The sequence below is a fragment of the Amborella trichopoda genome, chromosome 12 (assembly GCF_054954075.1).
Source record: "Amborella trichopoda isolate Santa Cruz 75 chromosome 12, AtrichopodaSantaCruz75HAP2 v2.0, whole genome shotgun sequence".
NCBI classification, from domain to species: Eukaryota; Viridiplantae; Streptophyta; class Magnoliopsida; order Amborellales; family Amborellaceae; genus Amborella; species Amborella trichopoda.
In genome coordinates this window covers 8,866,219-8,894,201 of record NC_142347.1, presented here as the reverse complement: position 1 = coordinate 8,894,201, position 27,983 = coordinate 8,866,219, and the positions used below count along the sequence as shown (strand labels likewise).

Genomic DNA, 27,983 nt, shown 5'->3' with positions numbered 1-27,983 from the left:
TATATCTCCATTGGAATCGGTACAACTTGCATCGAAGTTCATCTTCCATCACAATAGAACATAAACAAATGGCCACATCAAAAGAAACTGGCTGTAATCAACTATTATGTGCATCAGCAATCAGTGTGTTACAATGTATCAAGTTCTAGAAACCCAAACTACACAACACCCCAATCATTCACCCTCACCAAACAAACCACCCTTGCAGAACAAGAGAACTCTTGAAAGGAAAAAAATCTTCTTGGAGATCTCAAGAGTTATGTGCAATTACTATACACAGTAGAAGCACAAATTCACCAGTAGACAAAATGGAATGCACCTGAATCTAGTAGAACTTGTACAGGATCTCTAACTCTCTTCATACACTGTTTGGAGCGAATGGAATGTTAGCCTCGACCAACACACAAAAGAGAACTAAAAACCCCACAAAATATGAGAAATACCTTCCAGCACCTTCAATTCCAATCTCTAAGAAGACTTCATGGTCTATGCAGATTTCCCTCTGGTCTATGCTTTAGACCAAATGGCTGACCATAATATTTCATGTAATCAGAAAATTCCACAGCTTCCCTTTTAGTGTCCTGTGCTCTTCAACTTCTACCTCATCATCATCGTCGTTGTCATCATCACCACCACCACCACCATTGTCAACATCACCATAACCGTTTTCTTTCTCGTCTTCTCCAAGCTCTTCAATTCCACCTGAAGACTGAGAACAACCAAAATGCATAATGTTCAGAGAAGTGATGAGGGCGGAAAGGCATGAGATTTATATATATTCAGTATTTATGAAGATATTCTAGGACATTTTATAAAAATATTTTCGTGTATATATAATTAATAAAGTCAATATGCAATACCAAAAAGTTAAAAAGATGCCGTTTAGGTGCAATGGCTGACACACCTATCCTAGTGCATATGCTTCCAGAATTCATCTTAGAGACACAGGTGGATCCAGGATAGCACAGATCTATAATCTCGACCACTATGGTCATGAATCTGTAAAATAAAAATAGTCATCGTTCAACTTTTTTTTATTTAATGGTTTATTTTACGGGATTATCTACAAAAGACCATTTATCTTTTGTACATGGAGGTCACAATCATTCCTACTCATTAGATGTCACATTGGATGGTTTGGAGTGAATCATGAAGTCTGAGAATTTTTTTTTTTTTTTAACTGTGTTTTCAATGACACTCTTACAACCACCCATTTTGAAATTTAAGGAACAAAAGTGATTGTGACTTCCATGTACATAAGATAAATGGTCTCCTTGTGGACAATCTCTTATTTTAATTCTTCACAGTTCATCAGATCTGCACTATTTTTGGAGCTTCAAATTCATGAATCTAAGGAGGGAATGCATTTGCAATGAGTTAGGATGTGTTTCAGATCCTAAATCCATCAAAAGCCAAGGAGGTCTCATGCATCCCCCAAAAACAAAAACTTTCCCATAGTTAAAAGAAAAAGACATCATCAAGGGGTTCCAAATGTTTAGAATGGAAGGGCAACAGCTCCACTGGGCACATCTATTAAATTTCCGTCAGCACATGCAAATCTGTGCCACAAAGAGATGTTTGTTAAAAGCACTTTAATTGCTTCAATTGCAAAAATGAACAACGCAGGCATCACAAATGTCCACTATGATGGTATTAAACTAGATCGCTTCATCACAGTTCCTCAAATAAAATTGGAGAGGAGGTGGTATTTTTGACAAGCTAAAGAAAGAACTTTAATTTAAATAACAAAGGATCTGAATGAAAGACACCCACAAAATGTTCATTTTAGAATCTTACATCATACGCCTCACTGTGATAAATTAAAAGTGAATGCGAGTATAGGAGTTACCCCTGTAACCTCTGGTGATGATGAATTTGCTCCAATTTGCTCATCAAACTTTGCAGCAAGTACACCATTATCATGGGGTTGAGTTGCAACTTCATAAGCCTTTTCACCTTCGATATCACTTGTTTGTGACTCTAGTGCATCTTTCTTTGATGAATTATTCAATCCTTCTAAGACAATGCCACTGGCTTCTCCCTCTTCACCTCGAACTTTAGCTGGTCCATTTGAAGGGCCTCCATCAACCACTTCTCTGACATCTGGTATGTGACTGCAGGGCTTCAAGCCATTCGCACCCTCCGGGTGTACCACTGGAGAATGAACCAAGCTGCCAACATAAGACATGAAATCATGATAATGCACATATAAAGATCATGTATTGGGATAAACCAACTGAATCAAACCAGATCTTAAATCCATAAACATAAAGAGAGAAGAAAAGCCATACAGTTCTGCAGAAGTCCCCATCCTTGGGTGTTCAGCTGTGGGTGCTTGTTGCTGCCTTTTACTCTGCTTCCTACTAAACTGGGCATCAGCATCCTCAATAGATGTATATCCACGACTCCTCTTTCTTCCGTACAAAAATTCACATTCACCACCGTTATTAGCACTTGTTTGTGCTCTCTCTGAATCAAAAACAGAGGACTTGATATTACAACTTCCATTCTTTGCACTCACGTTTGTTTCAGCATCGAACTCTTGCAGATGATCTTTCTCCTCTCTCACCAAAGGCCCTTCAAGTACGGCGTTCTTCTCATCTGGAACTGGCCTTGTAGAGCGCGACAGGCTAAAAGTTTTGACTCTTCTTGCATCAGTTCTGTGAGACTTTTGCCTCAAAGAAAACGATAAGGGGCCTTGACCAGTTTCTTTATGCCGTGAAAAATGGGTTTCATAGTTATTGTTACTAGCGACAACGATTTTCTCAAGAGACGTGTTGAACAACTTCTCAGCGCATCTTTTTAGCCAAGACTTTGGGGTAGGCACATCACTATCAGATTCTTTCTGTTCAAGCAACTCACTTTTGGCACCAATATTTGCATTTTCGTTGCACTCATCTGCATGCACCTCAACTGCTGCCTTGGTAGCACATGGCCCAACGAGATAATTAGCAGGAGTTTTCACTTCATTAAGATTCAATCCAGTCGATTGCATCTCTGGAAGCATCAAAGTTTCACTAGGCACCTTCAAATCCTCTAGTTTCTTAAGATCTTCAATTCTCTTCAAAATATCTTCTCTATCTTGATGCAGCAGCTCTCTCTGTTCTTTTAGTTTCTCCCTTTGTACTTGAAGTTCTTCAATGTCTTTTTTTAACTCAGACCATTCTTTGTCTCTTTGTTCACGGTCAAGAGCAATATTCTTCCTCTCATTTTCAAGTTTCTTCATTTCCAGTGAAATTCCTTCCAGTTCTTTGCGAACAAGTTCCTTTTGAGCGTCGATATATTGGAATTCTCTCAACCTTTCAAGCTGAAATGTGTCATCCCTTTCTCTCAAGTATCTTTGAATTTCTTCATTCCTCTTGTCAACACCCTTTTGAAACTCCCTCTTCTGCATCTCAATGTCATGAACAAAATCAGCTCGCTCCCGTTGAATTCTGGTGAACCACTCTGAATGTCCATGCTCCATCTCACTTAAGAAGGCTTCCCTTTCACGGCAAAGGGAATCTGCATCACGTTTGGCCTGTTCCCTAAGTGAATCCTTCTCTAAATTTAATATTTCATGTTCAGTTTTAAGGAATTTGCTTAATTCCATTCTTTCTTCAGCAACCCATTCAGCTTCTTTTTGTAATTGTTCTCTTTTTTCATCTATTTGTTCCCATTCCTTCTCAAACTTTTCCTTCTCTGTTGCCAAATTATCTGCTTCAGCCAAGATTTTCACCTTCTCAGCTCTCAAATTATCAACTTCTTCTTTTAGTTTGGTTTCTAGAGCAAGCAAATCCTTTCTATCATTATTCATGACCTCCAATTTCCGCTGCTCTTCAAGAATTTGCTTTCTTTCATTCTCCAAAGAATTCCTATACACATCAAGCTCTTTCTTAATAACGTCCAGCTCTTGATTTTCCTTTTCAAGGCAATTCCTTTCCATTTCTATTTTCTTTTCCCGAGCATCTAAACTTTGCTCCTTCTCAACAAGTGATTTTAATCCTGTCTCTAGTTCCTTCCGTTTCTCTTCCAGTTCTGATAACTGAAGATCCAATTCATGTTTATCTTTATGCATCAGATCCTCTTGGTGTTTAAGTTCAGCATCCCGCAAGTCCAGTGCGTGTCTTTGAAGTCCCAAGTCAGCTTCAAAGGATTTGTGTTTCTCATGGAGTTCCTCCTCAAATTGTGATTCTCTCAACTCAATTGCAGTTTGATGTTCTATTGTAAGTCTTCGAATCTCATCCTGCAAATTTTCATATAGTAATAACAAAAAGGGAAGTGAGCAAATGTTGTTTCAATTCAAGGTTCAAAACTACAAGGGAAGTGATAGACAGAGGTAATGGGATAAACATACACAAGCAAGCTAAATTGAGAATGGTTCAAATTAAATGCGTAGTAGAAAAAAAAGAATTTCACAGTTAACAAACTCACCTGCTCCCTGCTTGTCAGCTTCTCTTGCAGAAGAAGCAACTCCTGCTCTTTCTTGTCAATTGAAACTTCCCTTTGTACAATTGCCTGTAACATCCATGGAGAAAATCAAGTGAATACTTCACATAGAAATAAAATCCAAGCAACAAAACGTGAAGAACCAAGTGCCAGTTACAGATAAAACCAAAGATTCTTCTATTCTTAGCAAGAAAAGGGAGGGGCTCCTATGCATTAAAACAAGGGTGCAGTTTGTATAGAGCAGAGGGTCTAAACAATCAAAGTAAAGCACACCTTCAAATAGTGTCGAGAAATGTGGTTTCAATACTAGAAATATTTGTGATAGCCTTAAAATATATTTTCAACTTTAATTATAAATTTTAAAGCTTCAAAAATAGTGTAGATCGAGCAGATCTAAGAAAATTTGAAAATCTTGAAATTTGATGGTCCAAAAATGCGTTACAAGATGCACTATTTCCAAAACTTGAAATCTATTTTTTTCTCATGTCCATGCATTTTGATATCGAAATGATCAATTTGAGGATATTTGAGCATCAAAACAACCTCTTCTAGTGAAATTTCTAAGGTGGGCTCTAATTTGATTGTTTAGAGCCTCATCTCTGTATAAACTTTTTTCCTTAAAACAAAGTCATCAAAAGATTAAATACCTCCTCCCTCGTTGTCAAAGCAACCGAGGTCAAGCAGAGATTGGCCTTCTCCTCTTTCAGGATATCAAGGTCTTCTTGCAGTTTAACAGTTGCAGCCTGCACTTCCTTTTCAAGCCGACTCAATCTGTCAGACCTTTCCTTAATGCACTGTTCCCGTTGATTAAGCAAGGTTTGCCCTTCAAACAACTTTTCCTGACCTTGCTGTATAACTTTCTCCAACTCACGAAGACTTTCCTTCTCATTGAGTAGATCCTTCTCTTTAGCCTCCATCCTTTAGCAGTATCATAATGACAACATGAGTAAATGTGTGGTCAGAACTTAATTCATAGCAGTGGACTAACATTTATAGATTTAAGTTAAAATTCCGAGGAGACTGTCATCTATGAATGAAATAAAGCATGTGCTTCATATTTAACAAGCTTGCCAACAAGATCAATTTCAAAATTACTGGAACTACATGAAAAAAACATTCGTTATTACAATCACGGTCCCAACAAATTATGTTATTTGTGGCCAATGTGTGAGGAAAACATAAACCACCCAATGTAGGAGTATTATTCAAAATCATCAAAAGGAGTATTATTCAAAATAATTCCATTCTTAATTTCCATTTTCCCCACTATATTTATTCCCCTTCTTTTATTTTTTTCTCAAATTTTCATTATTTTCCCACAAAACTTGTTCTTATGACAAACAACCACCATCAGGTAATGGTAATGGAACCTGGCCATTATGGACATAACTTTAACTCTAAAGTCAAGAAAAAAGAACCCGAAATGTAGATCTTATGCCAAGAAACTGGGATCAAGAAACAAATAACACAGGAATGTAAGCGTCACCATTGCGCAAAACCAAAAAACCTATGCAAAAAGAAAAGGAATGCTTAGGATTCCCATTATAAAGAAAACAATACCAACCATAACACAAGTAACACTGCAGCAGATTGTTCACAAGTTCCAGAATGCATAATATTGAACTTAAATCCGCAAGGTTATCTCAAAAGGATAGCAAACATTTTTAACAATTAAAACTAAGGGGCTCATACTTGGGGTTATTTTGACCAATGTTCAATAGATAGTATGGCTCATGTAAGGAAAAAAGTAGAAAATGACACATACTCAGACTTTAGAGACACTTGTTGTCTTCTAAGTTCATCTTCACGGGCTTCAACTTCCTTTAGCTTTCGTTCAGCAACAGCATGTTGCCAACTAGTCTCAGTTTGCAAAGCCTCCACTGTATGCTGCTTTGTTTCAACAGCAAGAAGCTTCTTCTGAGCATCCTCCACAAGGCAACGAACTTCAGCTAGTTTAGTCTCAGCTGCAACCTTGGTTTCAGCACATTCAGCACGCATTTCATGTAAAGCCTTCTCAATCTGATTATGAAGATTTACAACAATATCAGCATTAACCATCAGACTAGTTGATGCCTAACAATATTAATACCTTAAAGGTTTCCCAAGCAGCATAAAAATATGAGAGTTAATGAGTCCCTGCAGCAAGGACAGTTTTAAATGACAATAGGATGCTGATTTCGATTTTAAATAAAACATAAAACAGAAATACATATGAATCATTGGATAAACTACCAAAACTTCCAGGAAAAAGTAGGCACACAACAATTCATTAACATACTCCCAGTTGCAAGAGATGCATGTTTTTTTTTTCTTTTTTTTTTTTTTGTACAGGTGTGTGTGTGTGTGTGTGTGTGTGTGTGTGTGTGTGTGTGAGAGAGAGAGAGAGAGAGAGAGAGAGATAAGATACACACTTTAAGGTCCACATATCAATAATTGAGATTTTTGTCCTGGGAATCTCTGCCTCAGCGTATGGATGCCCCTTCTCAAATAAAATATATTTAAACTGCTAGAAAAGATAGGGATGGCAATGGTTTGGGTAAGGTCCTGGTCGAACCCAATCCCAACAGGCGATGGGTCCAAGTCATTAGGATCCGGACACGGGTGTAGAAATTAATAAATAAAAATTTCAATTTATTTTTTTATATATTTTTTAGCGGTTGGTTCAACCGGGACCTGACATGACCCAATAGGTTCCATGGTGGACCCGGACCCGACCCCAGTTCGTTTTGACCCCCGACCCGATTGATGAACGATAAAGCATAAAGCAATTTTACATAGAAAGGCATTATCATCTGCACAGTGCAAGTAAGACTTCCATGCAATAAACCCAAAAATCCAAATGGGAATCGCGCGATTCGGATTGGGTCCAGTGGTGTGCAATCCAGGTCTACGAACCTCTGGATCGCCCAATTTCTACCCTTTTTCTTATTTTATTATTGTTTCGCCCGATCCCACCGCTCCAGACCAAAACAGTCAAGGGCCAGTTCAATTGCTGATTCAGTATTTAAAAACACTACTTCCATGTTACATTGATATAAGTCAAGCATATAAAACAACTTCATGGAGTCTACATTAATGAACCATGCCAGCTTCCAAAGGCATCCCTGGACATGAGAGTATCTCACCACAGGACAGAAAAAAGTCATCAAACCAAGCCATATATCTAAAAGGAACTCCAACTGCAAGGAAATTTCCTGATAGCAGAAACCTGCAATGTTGATTCCACTGGTTACACTCTGCTCATTTTACCAGATAAAAGGAGCGACTGAACTTTTTCTCATTTTTTAATGGAGGAAACAAACTTAGTTATTCAAAAACAACAAATACCCAATCAGACCCATGGTTTACAAGATTTGTCTCCTAAGCTATGTGAAATAAATGTACGCCATGTGCCCTCTCATTGAGTCATTTCACAACTTGGTCCATTACCACCAAAAATCAGGAGCTATTTGAGCATTATGTCAGATGGTTATGTGCAACCATCATTCTTGTGGTTATGACTGATGTATATTCAATGACTTGCTTTTAAAAACAAAGGAAAAGAAAAAATTGATGTTTTGTTTTTTTATACAAAAGTAAAATGTACAAGGCACAAAAAGAGGCATCCCAGATGTCGGAAGCTCGGGTAAAGCCAAAGATGTACATCGAAGAAAACAACCAAAAAAAGGGAAAAAACCAGAAAGAGGAGCAGGCTTAAAATGCTGCTAGTTGTACCTTGCATTCCCATTTGCACCACCATCTTTAGCTAGCACATCAGTGATGGCATTGGCCTCCCACCAGGTATGACGAAATGAGACTCGTATATGCATGCAAAGGTTAAAAATATTATCAAACAGATGTTCCAGGTGCCACGAGCACTGAGTGGACTTTGAGGCACGAAATGACATTCTTTGAATCTCCATGTCACGAGAGAGTTGCCCCATGAAGGCTCAAAGCTCTCTTAAGCACTTCAAGGAGAGGGATTGTCTCTGCAGTTGTTGAGTTGACAATGCTAACATATCCCAAGAAGGACAGAAAGGGTATCCCCTGAGAGTTGAATATTCCCAGAAACCCACAGCACCACGGTTCCCGAGGGAGTGACCATCAACGTTAAGCTTGATGCACCCTCAAACAGGCAGTCTCCAAAGGGAGGATCTTGATATGGAACATGGTCTGGCTTATAATCTTGCCGTCCAGTTATTATCAACATCAGGTGTAGCATTAGCCTTGAATGCTTTGGTATCCTTCACTCACAAAATGAAAATCAGGTTCTTGATGGAGGCATCCTTTCCTTCAAAAATGTGGATGTTCCTTTCTAAACATCTGAACCTGAGTCAAGCCACAACAACAGTCCAGTGAATGGCTGTGGAGGAGATAGAAGGCACAAAACAGTTGCTTGATCAACTGGGGCATGACCCAGTTCTAGTCAAAAGATTGAAGAAGACCAGACCACAAGGACCCCATGTCTGCACATTGAAGGAACAGATGGCCGTTGGTTTCATCGGTGGCTTCACACATGATGCACCATTTGGGAAATTCACCTCTTTTTTGGAGCTGATCCCATGCAAGTGCTTTTCAGGAAAGTGTGGTTAGTTGAAAGACAAGATATTGGGTGGGATAGGCTTTAGCAGGCTTGGTTCGCGAACAACTGACTGGGGGGTGTTGGTGCAATCTGTAAAGCCTGGTAGAAGGAAGAGAGAAAATTGGCCAGAGCTTGCTGGGGCCCAAACAAGCTTGTCACACCAGACTGAAGGAGATACGAATGGAGAATATTTGAGAAGGCAGAGAACCCTGGGAACTCCAGGTCTCGAAGGGACCTCCTGAATGTGCAGTTCCAAACTCTATTCCTACCAAATACCTCAAAAGATTGGGTGACCATGGTTCCCAGACAGTATAGGTCAAGGTATCACCCTTGTAACGTGGATTCCTCAATCCATAGATCGCTCCATAATCTAACTTTATTGCCAAATCTGACACTAAACCGCACAATTCTGTGAAATTGTCGTAACCACAGGGGAACGCCTAACACCAGAAGGCCTACCGTGGGCAACGCCCTCAGGGAAACAACCTGACTCATCAAGCCTATAAGAGTGCTGGACAAAAAGCTGGCACAACTGCCTCTCCTAGCTAGTGATTCACCACCACCAATTGGCCAAAAATACAACACTGCAGTACATGAGACTCTGAATACCCAGGCTAACCTCTGTTTTGGCTTACTCACCTTGTCCCATACAACAATATCAAACTTGTATGGCCAGCCCTAGACCACAAGAAGTTCCTCATCAGCTTCTCGAGCCGAGAGGCTATGAAACAATGACATCTGATAAACTGGTACACTTGACAGGTTACCTTGATGAGTGAGTTGTGCCTCTGAAGTATAGGAATCTGCTTTTCCCACAGACAACATCCAGTCATATCTTTCTACAGTCGCATCACACAGTTATTTATGTGGTTTACTAGTGGAGGACAAAATTATACTTATTTTTTAATTTCTATTCAATTTTAAAGGATGTATACTTTGATTTTAGTTTAGGATTTATTTTTTAGTTTTTTAGGAGTTCTAGACTTTTATAGTTTTTTTATTTATTTCATGAGCACTATTCATGAATATTGTTCACGGGTACTATTCGAAGGGGTAAAACTGTCATAGTTAAATTTAAGTGTAAGTTAGGATATATGGGTCATTTTAATCATTGTATAGACACTTATAATGTCTTTGAACATTGAATTATAATATATAAGAGGTGTGTGGGGCCCTGAGAGGGTCAATTCCACATGATTTTTAAAAAAGCTTAGGTTTTGGAGCCCTAGCTTGGAGCATGGAGAAGAAACCCTAGGTTTCCAACCCTTGCCTTAGCCTAACACTTTATCTATCCTGTAAACCTAGGGTTTCTTCTCCATACCCCAAGCTAAGGTTCCAAAAGCCTAAGCTTTTCGCTTTTTCAATTTCTAAAAATCATGTGGAATTTACCCTCTCAAGACTACACATACCTCTTATATATTATAATTCAATGTTCAAAGACATTACAAATATCTATACAATGATTAATGTGACCTATATATTTTAACTTAAACTTAAATTAGTAATGAAGCTTACCCTTGTGAACAGTACCCATAAACAGTACTCGTAAATAATACTTGTGAATAGTACTCATGAAATAAATAAAAAAACTATAAAAACCCTAGAATTCCTAAAAAACTAAAAATAAATCTGAAAATTAAAATCAAAGTATACATCTTATAAAATTGAATAGAAATTAAAAAAAAAGTATAATTTTGCCCTCCATCATTCTCTTTTGGATAGAGAAAACGCGTCCTTGAGTTTTGAAGTGTGCTAAGATGAATTCAGCGTCAAAACCACCTTCTTCAACCTTCTTCTTATTTGTTGGCTCAAAGATTATTCGTGGTAAAAATATTTCCTCAAGAAACGGAGCCTGATATGTACAATTGAGGAATCAGGACTACAATTTGCAGATTGTGAATCGACCATGCTTTCACTACACTTCTCTGATTCCAATGGGATCGCCGAAATCACAAACCCTAGGCAAATAATCAACAAAAACTGTTGAAATGAGCAAGATCTAAGTTGTTTTCGCAAAAATTTGGCTAAAATCAGCAAACCCTAGACCCCCACGGTAACTTCCCCGCTTTATTGTTGACTTAAGGCACCAAAACAATTGGTGCTACAGTAACTCGTACAATGCAACTGTACCTTCCATGAAGGGAAATTTGGGGGAACAATGAAAACAACAAGGAGCAAAGCCAGACGCAATCACAATTCAAACAAAACTTAGGGTTTCTTCTCCATATCCCAAGCTAGGGTTCCAAAAGCCCAAGTTTTTTACTTTTTCACCATCATGTGGAATTAACCCTCTCAAGGCCCCACACACCTCTTATATATTATAATTCCAGCTTCAAAAACATTACAAATGTCTATATAATGATTAAAATGACCTATATATGCTAACTTAAAACTTAAAATTAGTAATAACAATTTTACACTTGTGAACAGTACTCGTGAATAGTACTTGTGAATAGTACTGATGCAATAAATAAAAAACTATAAAACCCTAGAATTCCTAAAAAATTAAAAATCCTAAAAATAAATCCTAAGACTAAAATCAAAGTATACACCCTTTAAAATTGAATAGAAATTAAAAAATAAATATACCTTTTCCCTCCATCATTTCCCTGCATCATTTACCTAAAATCCAGACGCTTAGATGGCAGGGAATCAACTCTGCAGTCAAATCTATAGACCAGGTCACAAGTGGTTTTGTTATCAAGTGCTACCCCCATGATCTTGGTCTTTCCCAAATAATTTTCATGAAGGTGCAAACTTCGGAACATCTTACGTACACCCATAAGGTGTCGACTTGTTGGGGGGTTTTGTATTGCAGGATACATGGGTGTCAACAGCATGTCACAGATGTTAGATAACGAGCCCAATGTTGCACGGATTGAAACCACTTAGTTGTCTCTATTGAAACATCCCATCAGTAGAGTGACTGAAAACCTTGGCAATAACAGCGAACAGGAGGGGCCAGATGGTACCCCTGCCTCAGAAACCTGGAGGATGGAAAATCGCCTTTGGAAATGCCATTGATAAGGGTTGAGAAGTGAGAATATGGGAAAAAGCCAATGCTAAAATATTCAGGCAGCTCGCAATCTAGGGGGCCAAGACCCTATACTGCACCAGGCACTAGGAGGGCACCTAATGCTCTCATAAAAAGGGTATTGACATTTTCCGCCAAGGCACCGCTTAAGAGGGTGCCTTGGCCAGCCCTTGAAGAAGAATGAGGTTTTTTTATCAAGTCGTTGTGTACACTTTTGTTTTTTTTCCAGTCTGCTATAGCTGCCACCTATCACATGCCTCCATCCCAAGAGTTTCGAATTTTGAAGGGAGTCTTGACAGTTGTGCATATCACTCCCTTTTATCTTTTTGGGAAAATGTTCACTCTACCTATCAACTCAATCCCACGAATTTTACATTTGAGAGTAAACCCTAGCACTTACATCCCTGCCCCATATAGATGTTGAAGGGAGATTTTTCCAATTTATGTTGATTCTTGACAAAATATGGTTGGAAAAGGAATTAAATTAAAGAGAGGAAAGATTTACATGAGTATAGTTGTGAACCTTGCTGTGCAAAACATGTCCATATCATCCATCTATCTCTCTCTTTCTAACCCCTTCTTTTTTTCTCTGCCCCAACCTATAAGTGCCTTTGTCTCTCCTCTCCATCTTCTGTAGAATTTTCTCACTGACTTTCCAAGGACACAGTCCGTTAATCAAACTCTGGGACCCGAGGGACTTTGAAATGACAAAACCCTGCTACGTCCAGCTCAGTCCAACAACCCTCAAGTACACCTAGTTGCAGCCGTCAAGATGTCATGCCAGAATTGTCTTCCTCTCCTCTCTCTTCAAGGCCCAAAACCAGAACCCCCTCCTCTATCTTAGGCCGCCTAGGAAACTAGGTGCCAACCAAGGCAGCTGAATCCAAATTCTCAAACATTGGATCCAATCATACAACCCTGTATCTACGACCTCCATTTGCTCTAAAACCCAACCTGAGGGGCTCCTCATCTAAGAAGGCCCAATCAATGTGATCAAAAGCTTTTCCCGTATCGAGTTTGACCAGTGATTAGCAAAGTTACATGAAATGTGTAATGTCTACCATCTGTGAAGATACACATTAATCTTCTCACAAGAAATATGCTTTGTTATTTCAATATCCTGACTTTTCTAGGATGTCAATATACAATAACTAATCTCAATCACAATTCCAAAATGGACCAAGAAGTTGTATTAGTCAACATTTCTTGCTCTCTCTTCTCTCCATTCCATATGATTAATGTTCTTGATGTCCTAGAATTTCGAAGAAGTGACAGCTGCTATAGAACCTTCCGAAGAATGGAGACACTAGATTTTTTTTGCTCTCTCTCTCTCTCTCCATATATATATATATATATATATATATATATATATATATATATATATATATATATATATATATATATATATATATATATATATTCATTAGTAGGATGAAACACAAGATCAAGAATAAAAAATAAAGGGAGTTCTAAGATATAGGCCTACACGATCCACTTGGCATCCAAATTCTACCTTCCATTGAGTGGGAAGTTGCAGCAGGAATCTTCTTAACACTCACGCCATTTTATTAATAAGTCCTAAGATGTAATAGACCAAACTGCTCCAGCTTACAATCTGAAGGAAGATATGACATTCCTTCTTTGAGTAGTACCATGAAAATTATAAATAAGTTTAATTGCTCAAAACGATATGCACAGTGTCTACCGAACAACCATTATCAATTAGGAAGTTCAAAGAAACCAAAAATGAGATTATATGCATGCATGGATATAAACGTGCAAACTGCAACCGAAAAAACACATATAAAGCATACACCATATATAAGAAAACCATCAAAAAAAACATTATGGCCCAGAAACAATTGTTAGAGGAAACCAGAAGAGAGAATTTTTAATTATTGAGATATAAAATATCTAGCCAAATAATCTTACACTTGCAACACATTCTTTCTCGACGCCTAAAGCCCTTTGCAGATTCTCTTCACGCTGCTCTGCTTCAGCCAGAGCAGATAACAGTGCAGCCTGATCACGTTTATACTTATCTTCAGCAGAATCAGCAGAAGCTTTAATTTGCTCATACTTGGATGTCCACTCCTTTTTTTCTAAAATAAGAAGGCCCATGTGATATTGGTAATCGAACATCTGCACCCAGAAATTTATACTAGATAAGCAACAATGACTGATCATTTCAAGAAGAATAAAAGGCAAAACTGCTAGATGTTTCCAAAGGAATAAACGGAATAGAAGAAGCAACCATACTTTCAGGAAAATGATTGTATGACATAAGAACAAAAGTTGGATATTCTTACTTTGAAATCACGATTATGAATGAATTAAATGCCTGATGCATGATGCTAAAAAATAGCACAGTTATTTCCAGCCGAGTAAGAAATAGTTGGGTTGCTCAAAATGATAAAACCGTGTGGTTCAATGTTCAAAATGATAACACTCAAATGGTAAGGAGTTAGGATGAAGTCAAAAATGGAACAATCAAGTTAGATAGGGTAAGTTTGGTCAAAGATTCTTGCTATACTGGAAAGTTGGTCTAACAATAAGTAATGCAAAACTAACCAATCCATTTCTGGGGTAACATTAGGTTCATAGCAGAAAAGCAAATAGAAGAAACAACTGTAATCCCTGACTACACATCATTGGTTATCCAAACGATAGATGGATAGACTTGTATTGTTTGCTTGTTCATAATTGTAATAGCAAAAAGAAGAAAAAAAGGAACACCATCTCCCTCCCTACCTACCTCCCTCCCTCAAACTAAGGAAAAAAGAACGCCATCTCCTTCCCTCCCTCCCTCCCTCCCTCCCACAAAAAAAAAAAATAAGGAATGCCATCTCCCTTCTCCCCTCAAAATCCCTCCCTCCTCTCTCGAAATAAGAAAAAAGGAATGCAATCTCTCTCCCTGCCTCCCTCTCCATCTCCCCCCACCATTCCCCACTCCCTCCCTCCCCACTTTCAACCTAACATGCCAATGCTTCTCCATTTGGCCAAATTTCCTCTACTTTCCTCTCCATTAACTGTCCACTCTATCCCCACTTTCGACCCTCCCTCCCCCTCTACTTTCCTCTCTATTTAGTTTCCTCTCCATCCCCACTTTTGATCTAACATGTCAATTCTTCTCCATCCGGCCAAATTTTGCAACGGGAACATTAAGCAAAAGATATTCCCAAGGTGCAAGGGGAATATTAAGCAAAATATATTCACGAGGTACAAAGAATCACTAAAGAGTTGCAAGGATCTAGTGTTTTATTTATTCCAATATTTTATGGGTACCCACACCCTACATAGAACAGAAGGCTCCAAGGTCATGTCACAACCATTAATACAAGACCTGCAACAGTCCAATGCAGCCCTTCATAATGGCGAACCCAAAATTAAAAACCTAAGATAGTTCCCAGAAGAAACTGAAATCTTAATATTAACTTTCAAAAAACGTTACATGGATCAAATTATCAAATAAAAAAATAAAAAAACATGGATCATCTTCTTACTTTGTACCCATGCAAATGCACAAGCCAATAACATATCAAATGCTCTGCCCACTTAGAACCTCACATCCAACCACCAAAAAGCAAAGGACATACACCCAAGCCTGATTAGAAGACAAGAGTCCCTATGGTAAAGCTGATTAGCCATCTGCAATTTTCCTCTTCCGAAAACAGAACAACAATGCAATTCCAGGTAAGACACAGCTACCCCTATACAAAACTAGCCAATAAGAAAAGAATGTTGAAGACCACAAAGTCTTTACCTCAAAAAGAATATGCATCTTTTCCAACACCTTTTTTTATTCATTTGTAATGCATCTTTTCCAACATCATCATTCACTAGCATTCTTCCATATATTTTAAAGTTCTAACACAATAGATCACACCCACTCTTGCATATCATTTCATTTTAATATAAATATCCATTATGAGATGAAATACTATACATCAAGTTTTACTCAGACATACAAGAAGAACAATACTATACAGCATTTTATTAAGCTTCAGAAATTTTGTTTCCTTTATGGATGCTTCCCGCTTTTTTTTGTACCTGAGCTAGTTGTAATGATTTTGGAGATTTTTTGGTTGAAGCACCCAGAACGTGGGTTGTTGTGACCTTGTTTTCTTCTTCTTTTTTTTCTCGTCTTTCTTTTCCCCTTTTCTCTTTGTTGCCCTCGAGTACCCAATCTATGGGCCAGAATATTCATGGGCCTTTTTTTAAATTTTGTATACGTATATAACTACATTCAAATTCCACTTATCTCATCATCATCATCATAGGCTTTTCCCAACTATCTAGGGTCGACTACACAAATCCTAGTTCGACATGCTGCTCTATCAAGGGTCATACCCTCAGTGAGGCCATAAGTCACCTGTTATCATATATTTTTCTCACTACTTCCACCATATCCTTTTGAGCTTACCCCTTGCCCTTTTTGAGCCTACCCCTTGCCTTTTTTGAGCCTTCCACTTAAACCAACTTGCACTTCCTAACAAGTGATATATTGGGTCCACACTGCACATGGCTAACCCACCTAAGTCTACTTTCTCTCGTCTTATCACCTATTGGAACCGCACCTAAGTTCTGATGAATGTATTCATTTCAAATTCTATCCCTTCATTTCTTGTCACTCATCCATCTCAACATCCTCATCTAAGCTACACTCGTCTTATGGGTATGTTGTTTCTTAACCACCCAATATTCTGCCCCATAAAGCAAAATTGGTCTCACAGCTGTCCTATAAACCTTCCCCTTCAGCTTCATTGGTATTTGGCGATCACATAAAACTCCGGCTGCACATCTCCACCTCGCCCACACAACTCTAATTTTGTGTACAGCATATTCCTCAATCTCTCCATTTTCCTAAATTATCGACCCAAGATATCGAAAGTGTGTTCTTTTTGGTATTTCTTGGCCGTCAATCTTAACTACTTCTTCGTCTCTACTCCTATTCTTACTAAACTTGCATTCCATATATTCTCTCTTAGTCCAACTAACTATAAAACCTCTAGATTCTAGAGTAACCTACAAAGTTTTAACTTTGTGTTGACGGTACTTTGCGTCTCACAAATCAAAACTATGTCATCCATAAACAATATACAGAATAGTACCTCATCTTGTAGGTACCTTGTTAAGTCGTCCACAACTAAGACAAAGAGGTATGGACTCAAGGCGAACCCAAATGTAGACTTATCGTCACTAAAAACTCATTCGCCTCTCCACTAGTTGCTCGCACACTAGTTAGCGTTCCCTCTTACATATTTTTCACCAAGTCGATATAGTATTTGAAAACTCTTTTCTTTTACAACACCCACCAACTTAAACCTCAAGGTCCTCTATCATAAGCTTTCTCTATATCATTAAAGACTATGTGGAGGTCTTTTGCCCTCACCTTAAACTTCTCAGTCAGTTTCCTAAGTAGGATAATAGCCTCAATTGTTGACCTCCTTGGCATAAAATCGAATCAGTTTTCTAATACACTTGTTTCATGCCTTAGTCGTTGCTTAAGAACTCTCCCCCACAACTTCTTAATATGGCTCATAAGTTTAATCCCTAGATAGTTCGCACAATTTTGTATGCCTCTTTTGTTCTTGTAAATAAGTACCACAATACTTTTCCTCTATTTGTCTGGCATTTTCTTTGTTGTCAACACCTTATTGAATAGCTTGGTCAGCCATTCAATGCCGATCTCCCCCATGCACTTCTAAACCTTTATCGGGATACCATATGGTCCTAAAACCTTTCCTATCTTCATGCTTTTCAAAGCTTCTTTCACTTTCGATATCCTAATCCTATGAATGTATCTAAGACCTCCGCCCTCATTTATCGCAATGGTTCCTTCTACCGTTGTGCTTTCATTGTGTTCGTCATTTAATAATTTTTTAAAATAAACTCTCCACCTTTTGTTGACCTCTTCATCCTTCACAAGACCTTTTGATCCTCACTCTTAATGCATTTAATATGGTCTAGATCCCTAGACATATTTTTCACCTTTTCTTGTTCCCAGTTTACTATATAGATGATCATATGCCTTAAGTTTAGCCTTGCTTATAGCCTTGCATACTATTTGCTTAGTGTTTTTCTCAGCATTTTTATATTCTTCTAAGTTTTTATCATTTCTATAACATTCCCAAGTCTTATAACATGATCATTTTTTGCCAATGCCCTTTTGAACCTCATCACTCCACCACCAAGTTTCATTATCGGAATTTCTTTTCGCTCTAGTTTCTCTTCTTTGCCACTTTCTTAATACAGTCAATCATCTCATTCCACATAGCATTGACCTCATATTCAGAGTTCATTTTCCTTCTTTAACTAATAATCCCTAAATAAGTCTATTTTCTCATTTTTTAAATTCCACCATCTAGTTCTTAGACACCTATTAATTTCACCACTTCTCTTCCATCTCTTTATGTAGACGTCCATCACCACAAGCCCATGTTGCCTTGTTAAACTCTCCTAGGATAACCTTACAATCTCTACATAATAGTCAATCGACCTTCTTAACAAAGAAGAAGTCTATCTGGCTTTTATATGACCCACTTTTATAGGTTATTAAATGTTCATCTCGCTTTCCAAAGTAAGAGTTTGCTATTGCTAAGTTGTAGGCCATAGCTCAAATTCAACTTAGACCATAAAAAAATATTTACACATTCTCAAAAAAAATAAAAAATATTTACACAAGTAGAAAAAGGGATAAGATAAGGAGAAAAAAGAAAATGATAGGAGGATGCACAATTGGCCAAAAATAGGGAGAGAATCCCCAAGCAAATGAGCATCCAATGTCATTGCTGACCCCCAAGTTGCATTAGTAGCTCCTCCTAGGACACGGTACAATGAGACACCATCTAAGCTACAACTCTAAATGATAGCCTTCAGAAAGCTGGCCAATCTCCATGCCCACCTAATAATGCTAACCAAGTTAATAACCTGTTGAAGAGAATTCACATTTTGGTCAATAAGATGGTCACTTGTATCATCTCGAAGTCATAAAAATCAAAGAGATACCTTAAAATGTCTCCCACACAACTCTCATGCCGATCTGAAAAATGTTCCAGCCATAGTTGATTGAACATTCCCAAAGGAATCTAAAAACATTTTGCTCTTCTCCCAAATTTAGGTGTAACAGATCCATCCTAAAGTAGCAACCAATGTTTATATGGTCCAAAAATCTAAAGCTAAATATTCTTTGCCATCCTTGACTCTCTAATGAGGTAATGGGCTCCAAGAGATCCAATTGTGATTGCACTCCTAGGATGAAAAAGTCCAAATGTGATAGCATTCCTAAGATCCAATTGTCCCATTCCTTCTAGTGACCCAAATAATATCACATAAGCAAAAGTCCCTGCTTTGGAATGAGAGGAAGCTCAAGAGAAGTTTGTCGCAAGACAGCATCACCCAACATTGTCCTTAAGAGATTTCCTAAGAAATTCTACCATGAATAGATGTTGGGGAACTGAATCTAGCAGTTATAGAGAATGTCACTTAGAGGGATTGATCTACAAAGACTAGCCAACCAAAGGGCAAGGCTATTGGGTAGGCTGGGTTCCCCTAAATGATGGAAAGTTGGGGATCTGACATGTTTCGTGCAGTGAAGCATGCTGATATGGTAAAATCAACCTATACAATTCCAAAATTACAAAGTACAAAATCCTATTAATATGGCCCATATGGAAAAAGAGAGGGGATTGGTTAAAATTGGTTTGTTATAGTTAGGAATTGAATACAATCACAAATAACAAGATATCAAGGGCAACATTGATTGTCAGCAATAGGGCACTTATTTTCATAAATTGGAAGCGAGCCAGTGCTTCAAGATGGTAAGCAACCAGAAGCTCCCAGAATCGTCTTTGAAAACCGTTAGTTGTCTTCATTTTGACAGCTAGTCATCCCAAAAAATTACAAAAGAAATAACAAACTCATTTTAAACTCCACGAGAATTAGTGAACATAAACACAATTGTCCCCATTAGTTTTTCAATGATGGCTAAAGCCACATTAGAAATTGAAGAAACAAACACCAAAATTACTAAATAATACGTCTTTGAAGCCAGAATCAAAGAATTGAATTCAAGTTCCATGTGACTTACCCCAGCGGAAATACAGAATAAGCCCAATGATAAATGGCAGACAAAATTCAGAGCCAAAAACAACAAAGCAGAAATTCCATCCACTATCATAATTAGAAGACAGTTAAACTCGAAATTAAAAGAGTAAACGGAAGAGGAGAAAGTGATCTCACTTCAGATTCAAGCTTGGTGATGTAAGAAATTAGGGCAGCTTTGTCCCTCTGCTTTAGTGTTTCCTCATCGAGCCCAACTTCTCGAAGCCTTGTCCACAAAGCCTCATCCCCATTGACAATGGATGGAGATCCTTGCAAAGAAACCCTAGAACCAGGAGACTTCAGAGTACCCGAATTCTCCTTTTTGCGTGGACTCAGCATCTTGAGGCCAGGTTTCTCAATCTCGAAAGTTGCTTTGAATCAGCTCTCAAGGGTTTCAAACCCTAGAATTATTCGCCCTGTAAAACCCTAACACAGCTAGCTTCCACCGTGCTAACCGCCCGCCCGGTAACGGGAAACCTTCACAGCACTCTCTCTCTAAACTGTAAAGTTCAGTCGCTTTCTCTCTCTAGACCACAGCAGTATAGCTCTCTCTCAACTTCGCAGAAGAGAGAGAGTGGAAAAAAAAAACCCTCTGCACTGCATACACCTGAGCTGCCTCAGTTTGGGAAGTGGGCCAAGGATGTGAATATAAAAGAAATTGCTCTCTTTTTCTCACTGTAAGGCATGCTTCCACTTTAGCGAGAAGAACCCAATTTCCAATAAGCCCTCAACTCCCCTGTACTTACATTTTACTCCCTCTCTCTCTCTCTCTCTCTAAAACACACAAAAAAAGGAAAAAGATAACCCAATTTCTCAACTCTCTCTCTCCTTCCATTCAACTTTATTTAACTCTAGCTTTTCTTTCACTGTAATACTCCAAAGTCCAAACAAAATAATAACCCCACGCTCTTGTTTAAAGCTTGAACTTAAAAGGAGAAAAAATAAAAAGCAGCAACTGAACTAAGGGTGGCAATGAGCGGGGCCTGGGCTGCTTCGCTCGGTTAGTAGGGGTGGCAATGGGTTAGGCATGGGTTGTCAGGTTCGGCTGGATCCGGATCTAGATCAGAATGGATTCGAATCCAGGTTTTAGACCTGAGCTTGATCCATTGGGTTAAAAAATTAGACCCATACCCATACACATATACATCGGGGCTCGAGCCTACCCCATTGGGACTTGGGTCGATTGCCACCCCACTATCAACAATTTTTTTTGTTTTTAATTGTGCCCCTCTTTTTGCCATCATATACTGTATTATTGGTAACATGGTCACAATCACCCACTATTAGATTTCAAACCGTATGATTTTTCACTTATTTGTTAAAAATGACTATTACTTCTAATTATATACCATCCTTAATATACCCAAATGAATAGGGTTTAAAGTAAAGTATTTTATCTCTAATAGTCTACGGGTATGGGTCGAATCCAACTGGACCCGGACCCATATAGTATTCGGGTCCAAGTTTTGGCCCGATCCAAATGCTAAACCCATACTCGACCCGTGTCGGGTATATCGGGTGGGTCCCATGTAGGGTTCAGGTCCATTGCGACCCCTATCGGTTAGGACCGGGCTAAAATCAAATGAAGAAAAATCTAAGGAGAAAAAAAAGTTAAATCAGGGCCTTAGCCCAACCTTCATGTCACATTTTGTAGTGCAGGTCCTATAACCAAAACACCCGCATTTCCCACTCACTCTCTTTAAGTTGGTCTAGCACAGTTAAGCTAGTCTAACACATTTTGTGTCAATCGACAGAATTTTAATTACAGTCAAAAAATGTGGGGGAAAGTATTTATAATTTTCCATTTTTACAACTGCTTTGTCAATCGTAGCCCAATCTAATTCTGGTTCACCCTAGCCTGTTGGATTCCAATTTTTAAATCATTGGAATTAGTAAGTCAAATTCACCGAATCATATCGAGATTTAGCACTCAGAACCAGGGGACTCGGATCGACTGAATCGCATATTTTCCTTTCATTTTATTTTTTATTTTTTTACAAAGTTAAAATTATTATTAATTATTATTTGGACTTATTGTCACACTAGAGAATAGGTCCGATCGCTGTCTAAAATGCCGATTTGCCAATCTTGTCCGGATTTAGGAAGGCCAGTTCGGTTGGCTAATTCGGTCTTAAAAACACACATTGAAACGAAATATAAACCATTTAAGAATTTGTTAGATGTGAGGTCCAAAAGGATGACACTTTAAAAAACTTAATTTTTTGCGCTATTGATTCTACATTAAAGAGTTGTTAAAGTTCTCAAACGTGCAGGATGATCCGTAGGAATGGATATACCATGTATTAGCTCAGGTAAAAGTCTCAAACCCCACCTAGAAGCATCAAATTTTAGGAGTGTGGCCTCCAAGTCTAGCTGACAAATCTGAAAGTAAATAAATCAAAAGCACTTTACATATGCTCTAAATAGAATAACTTTTATTGATCTAATTTTTTTGATAGTCAAATTAAGTGTCTGCGATTTACTTTTTAAAATATTATGTTGTCATAAAAGGCAATCCCAAAATTTGTAGTTATTTTGCCCAAAGGTGCAAATACACAGTATACTCCCGTGGGAGCATGCTATACATATTAATAATGTTTTTACTATCCATCTGCTCCCTCTTCAAAACCTCCACCAGCAATCTCTTTTAGATCCCAAATTTTAAGGATGTGATGTAACCAACTTACCAACCTCAAAGAAAACTTTTTTAACTATTACTCTTTATGTGCCTTAAAAAAAAAAGAAAAACAACATATATAAGGTTGCAATTTTAAAATGTAGAATTAAAAATGCACATCAAAAATCTATTGGAAAATATTGTTTTAACGTTAAAACCCTCTAATTGATAATCCTAACATTGAGATATACAAATATAAAATAAATAAAAAAAGATTTTGAGTCCCAAAAATAGTGCATCTTGCAACACATTATCTAGACAGCCAATTTTCAAGATTTTCATATGTTTATAGATCTACTTGATTTTAACCATTTTTTTAGTTTAAAATTTTATAATTAGATATGAAAATAGATTTTTGAAAAAATCGTAAGAATATTTTACACCAAAATTACATGTTATGAAAAAATTACATGTTATGAAATTTTTTGGAGATGCACCTTAATTGAATTGTTTAAGATTGCAACTTTATACAAACCCCCTAAAAAAAAGGGTGAGGTTTGTATAAGGTTGCCTCCTTATACTGTACAAATAAGGTGCGCTAATAAAATTTATTTAGAAATGTCATTTCGGCGTCGAAAACCTTACAATGGCTCAAATCTCTTTTCATTATTAATTATAAAATTTAAAATTTTAAAAATCGTACAAATCTAGTGAAAGAAGAAACACTTGAAAATAAGCGGTTCAGATAACTTATTTCAAAACTCACCATTGTTTGGAGTTAGAATTCTTTTTCTTCTTTATGTCCATTCATATCGATGTCAAGAGGATCACTTGGAAAGTTCTCCAACGTCGGAATACTCTCCTCTGTATGTTTTATGAGGTGCATCTTATTTCAACAATATAAAGTTGCAACTTTATGTAAACTTTTTCTAAAAAAAAAGAAAAAATGAGGCAAGATTACACCAAAACCATGCAATTTTTTAAGGGAATGATCCAGATGTTCAAGAACTTAAAATCCAGTTTTTTTAATCATCTAGCTAAAATTAAATGACTCTTGAAATTCCAAACTAAAAAAAAGCTATCGCAATAAAGTATTTTGCCCCAAGGGGTAAATATATAACATTCCCCCAATGAAGCATAGTACACGCGCTCATCAATCAATGGATAATTTTATTAATTAGGAGTGGTGCCTGAATATAATAAAGTCTTACAGCAAGCTACGACTAAAAACAGGTACTTAAAATCACTTGGTCATACGATCTGTACAATTTAGAAAAACAAAATTTAAATTCACGATCACCATGCAATTTAAAATTTATTTACCATTTTATATTCATTAAAAAATTGGATCCAAACTCCACCTTTGAAGTTGTGAGATGAGAGTATGCTCATTCATGGAAACCACGACCCTTAAATAATTATCCTTTTATTAATATTAAAAGAGGGCCTTCTTTATAAGACTATAATCATTTTGAGGTTGACGCAAGTGGCGACGCGTCAACATCGGCGGCGGTAAAGCACAGTACGTTACCACGGACCCGGGGGCCTGCTATGAGTGCCATGAACTCTCATTAATTATTGTTTAATTATGTTAGAAAATAAATACGGATGTGATTAGTGTTTAAATGCCTGTCAATTCAGTTTAAAATCTTCTATATTACAGTTACAAAAGCGAGAGACAACTAAATTTTTTTGAAGAAACTTTGCTTGTGGATCTTCTCTGCTACACCAGTAGCCTCGGCCAATCTTCCTGTCACCAAGGATGGTACCTTCTTTCTCTCTCTAGAGAATCTATGTCTCTCTCTCTAGTTTTTCTAGAGTTCAGTGGACCACGAATCCCCTACAAAAGTCATAAATTATTTCTCCTACAACATCATTGAGTATCAAGCTTTCTGATAATGGCTCTTCTTTTGCCTCAATTTTCGTATCGTCACCTCTGGCAATTGAAAATAGAGGAGTGGTTAGGTGCCTCGATCTAGCCTCCGGGTCGGGTTGACCTGGTGGCGCGGTTATGAGTTCGAGATGGACTCGGGACCTAAGACCGCTCTCTCATAAACCGTGTAAAGAAGACACGGGCAATAATACCAACTAATGAGAGAGAAATTAAGTTCGCAAGGTGGGACTCACCTTGCATGGGTCCGTGACATGCTCGGGCTAACTCACGTAGGCATCATCTTAGATCACGTTGGAATACCTCCCTGGCTTGTGGCTGGTTCGGAATCGCCTCTCTTGACATGTTTTCATTTTACTTGCAAAACACACACACACGTTAGAGTATAAACAAGCGGGTTTGAAGACCCCACCTTGTCATAGGGTGAACACACACGTGCGTGTGTGCTCGAGGAGAAGTGAAAGAAATAACATAAAAGAGTCGATGCCAATTCGACAGCCGTACGACGTTTCCTTGACGAAGGACTTTTAGTGAGGTCTTATAGTAAAGAAAGAAAGAAATGGGTGAGATAGAGAAAATGATAGAGAAAAGAAAGAAGAGTTTGAAGGCTAGTATGTCTTTTAACTAGTCCTTTAGAGAAAAGTAGGATGGAGGTTGGTTTGGATTTCACCCAAGAGGCAAAGAACGGATATTTTTGAAGAGAGAAGAAGAAGAAGAGGAAGAATCGGAGAAGTAATGAAAGTCAGCTTGGCTCTCGCTGAACTTTCTAAAGAGAGAGGGGAAGGGAGGAAAGAGAATGAAGATGTTTAACCTGACGGCTAGACAGGCGCAATGGCAAAGACTAGCGTGACGACTGATCTAACGTGGCAGCTAGACGGGCATGGTAACTGGACCGGCATAGCGGCTAACCTACTTGACGACAAGACTGGCGTGACGACTAATCTGGCACAGTGACTGGTCTTGCGTGGCAGCTAGACGGGCATGGTAACTAGACTGGCAGAACGGCTAAACTACTCGACGACAAGATTGGCACAACGACTGTCTTGATGCAGTGACTAGTCTGGCGCGGTAGTTAGACGGGCACGGTAACTTGACCAGCACAACGACTAAACTACTCAATGTCAAGACCGACACAATAGCACAAGGCTCAGCTAGCCCTCTGGTCAAACTAGCAAGAGGAGAAAGTAGAAAGAAGATTGTGCTCAGTAATGTATGCTACCATGCAGGGCAAAAAGTGGGAAGGAAGAAAAGTCGCGCTCAGTGATGCTTACTACCACGCGCGATAGAGAGAAGGGAGAAGAGAGGACATCACGATCGGGAGTGTGCATTGCCATGCGCATCAAAGAGAGAGAGAGAGAGAGAGAGAGAGAGAGAGAGTGAGAGAGAGAGAGAGAAGGGGAACGTCATGCTCGGCAATATGCACTGCCATGCCCAATAGGCAGAAAGGAGAGGACGTCACGTTTGGCATTTGCACTGTCGTGCCCAACGGATTGACAGACTGAGAAAGAGAAGGGGACGTCACGCTCGGCAGTATGCACTACCGCGCGCAACAGACGAAAGAGAGAGTGTCACATTCAGCATTTGCACTGTCGTGCACAATAGACTGAAAGAGAAAAGAAAGTTACGTTCGGCATTTGCACTACCATGCACAACAAACAAAGAGGGAAGAGAACGTCACGCTCGACAATATGCACTGCCGCACGCAACAGACTGAGAGAGAGAAGAAAGTCACACTCGGCATTTGCACTGTCGTGCGCAACGAATAGAGTGGGAAGAGAATGTCACGCACGGCAGTACACATTGCCGCACGCAACAGACTGAGATAGAGGAGAAAGTCACGCTCGGCATTTACACTGTCGTGGGCAACAAACAGAGAGGGAAGAGAACTTCATGCTCGACAGTACACACTGTCACGTGCAACAGACTAAGAGGAACATGAGGTGAGAAAGAAGTAGAGAGAAAGAGAAAGAGAAGAGAAAGGAAATGAAAGAAGAAAGAGAGAAAAAGAAAGAGAAAAGAAAGAAAACGAAAGGAAGGAGAAAAAGAAAGGAAAGAAGAAGAAGAAAGAGAGAGAAGAGAGAAGAGAGAAAGAAGAGAGAGGAGAGAGAACGAGAGTAGGGAGAGAGAAAGAGAGAAGAAAAAAAAGAGAGAAGAGAGAGAAAGCGAGTGACCTTGAGCTCAAGGGTACCAACCCAAAAATTTCTCTCATTTCTCTTTCTCTCTAAAACGTGGCCCAACAGTGAACAAAAGATAAAATTTTATTAAGCCAAAGTGGGATCCTTTTATATGAGGTGCGGCTTGCTCATATAGAAGTGGGGCCTAAACATGCATGACAATTAAAAGTTGACCTAATTGCTAAAAATTAACAATTAAGTGAATTAAAGAAATTCTAAGAAAATAGGGTAAAATGACGATTTTGCCCCCTCACCAACAATCCACGAACTTGCAATTGAGTCTCTGTTCTGCCCAAGAACTCTTGCGATCTTCCCGGGTTGGTTCAGAGTCTTTACGGTCTCCGTTCGACTGAAAGATGATTCTTTTCTTGATTGGCTCGGGAAGACGGTCGTTTTCATACCACTTTCGAGCCACAGATCGGGTCTTTGAGCCACTATTACGAAGTGCAAAAATCATGAGAAACGTGCGATCTTTGTTTAAGGACTACACCCATTTCTCGGTGTTTTTCGATGATTTCTTCGCTGAATATCGACAAGCAAGTCGTCGTGAGCGTTTGGTGACGAACGTGGCTTGATTTGGCATTCGATCTACCTTTTTCCATTTTTGATCTTTTGGCCTTAATTTGGTTTTCGATGGCCAAAAAGTGCAGCAACTTCATACTCGTCGTGAGTCGAATCTGACCGTCCATCACTTGCGAGGTTCGATTCTGATGAAGCCTCAAACCTTAATGGGTCGGATTTCGGGTCGATCCGACGTGCGAGCGCCATGATGTCACCACTCGATAGAGGTGTGCTCCTGCTGAAAAACCTGTAACCTTGCATTGAATCGTGATCTTCTATCGTGTTTTTCTCCCAACTCAGGTCACGACATGGGTCGTGCCATATATCAAAATGCTCGGGTCCAAGGGACGAACACGCTCGTAAAATTTGAGCTTGATCCAGCCTGGGATGAGAGAGATACGACATTTCAAAGTTGACCCCGAAACCCATGAACACAGTTCCATTAATGGAAACTGGTTCACTGAGGGTGCATGGTAATAGCGTGTGACCTATCCATTTCCGGTAATTTGGCCATAACTTGATCCAGGAACGTCTGATCAAGCTGAAACTTTGTCCCTAGGGGTTTTTGGACGTTTCAGATTCAATGACGTTGGTCTCATATTAATTTGATATTC

At 38.6% G+C, this 27,983-nt stretch overlaps 1 protein-coding gene across 2 annotated transcripts; it reads right to left on the bottom strand.

Annotated features, from left to right (window-relative positions):
* Window positions 1-77: 77 nt before the first annotated feature.
* On the bottom strand, window positions 78-20,811 carry LINC4 (crowded nuclei-like protein). 2 transcript variants are annotated; one of them, XR_016045157.1, is made up of 9 exons: window positions 20,265-20,811; window positions 13,956-14,165; window positions 6,194-6,447; window positions 5,076-5,346; window positions 4,414-4,497; window positions 2,292-4,225; window positions 1,850-2,171; window positions 444-709; window positions 78-365 (listed from the first exon to the last, which is right to left on the bottom strand). XR_016045157.1 is itself a non-coding variant. In XM_011629251.3 (8 exons), the coding sequence occupies exons 1-8, from the start codon at window positions 20,463-20,465 to the stop codon at window positions 542-544; spliced, it is 3,444 nt and encodes a 1,147-aa protein (XP_011627553.2). In that variant the 5' UTR covers window positions 20,466-20,811; the 3' UTR covers window positions 78-541. The 2 variants fall into 2 exon arrangements, 1 of the variants encoding a protein (XP_011627553.2); XM_011629251.3 differs by having other exon boundaries at window positions 78-709.
* Window positions 20,812-27,983: the final 7,172 nt, after the last annotated feature.

Excerpts from the sequence above, each read along its gene's own strand:
- LINC4 (XM_011629251.3), bottom strand. The coding sequence starts at position 20,465 with ATGCTGAGTCCACGCAAAAAGGAGAATTCGGGTACTCTGAAGTCTCCT. Across the intron at positions 14,166-20,264 it reads TCACCAAGCTTGAATCTGAA|ATGTTCGATTACCAATATCA; the intron begins GTGAGATCACTT and ends TTCTGGGTGCAG. Across the intron at positions 6,448-13,955 it reads AGAAAGAATGTGTTGCAAGT|ATTGAGAAGGCTTTACATGA; the intron begins GTAAGATTATTT and ends CTTCATAATCAG.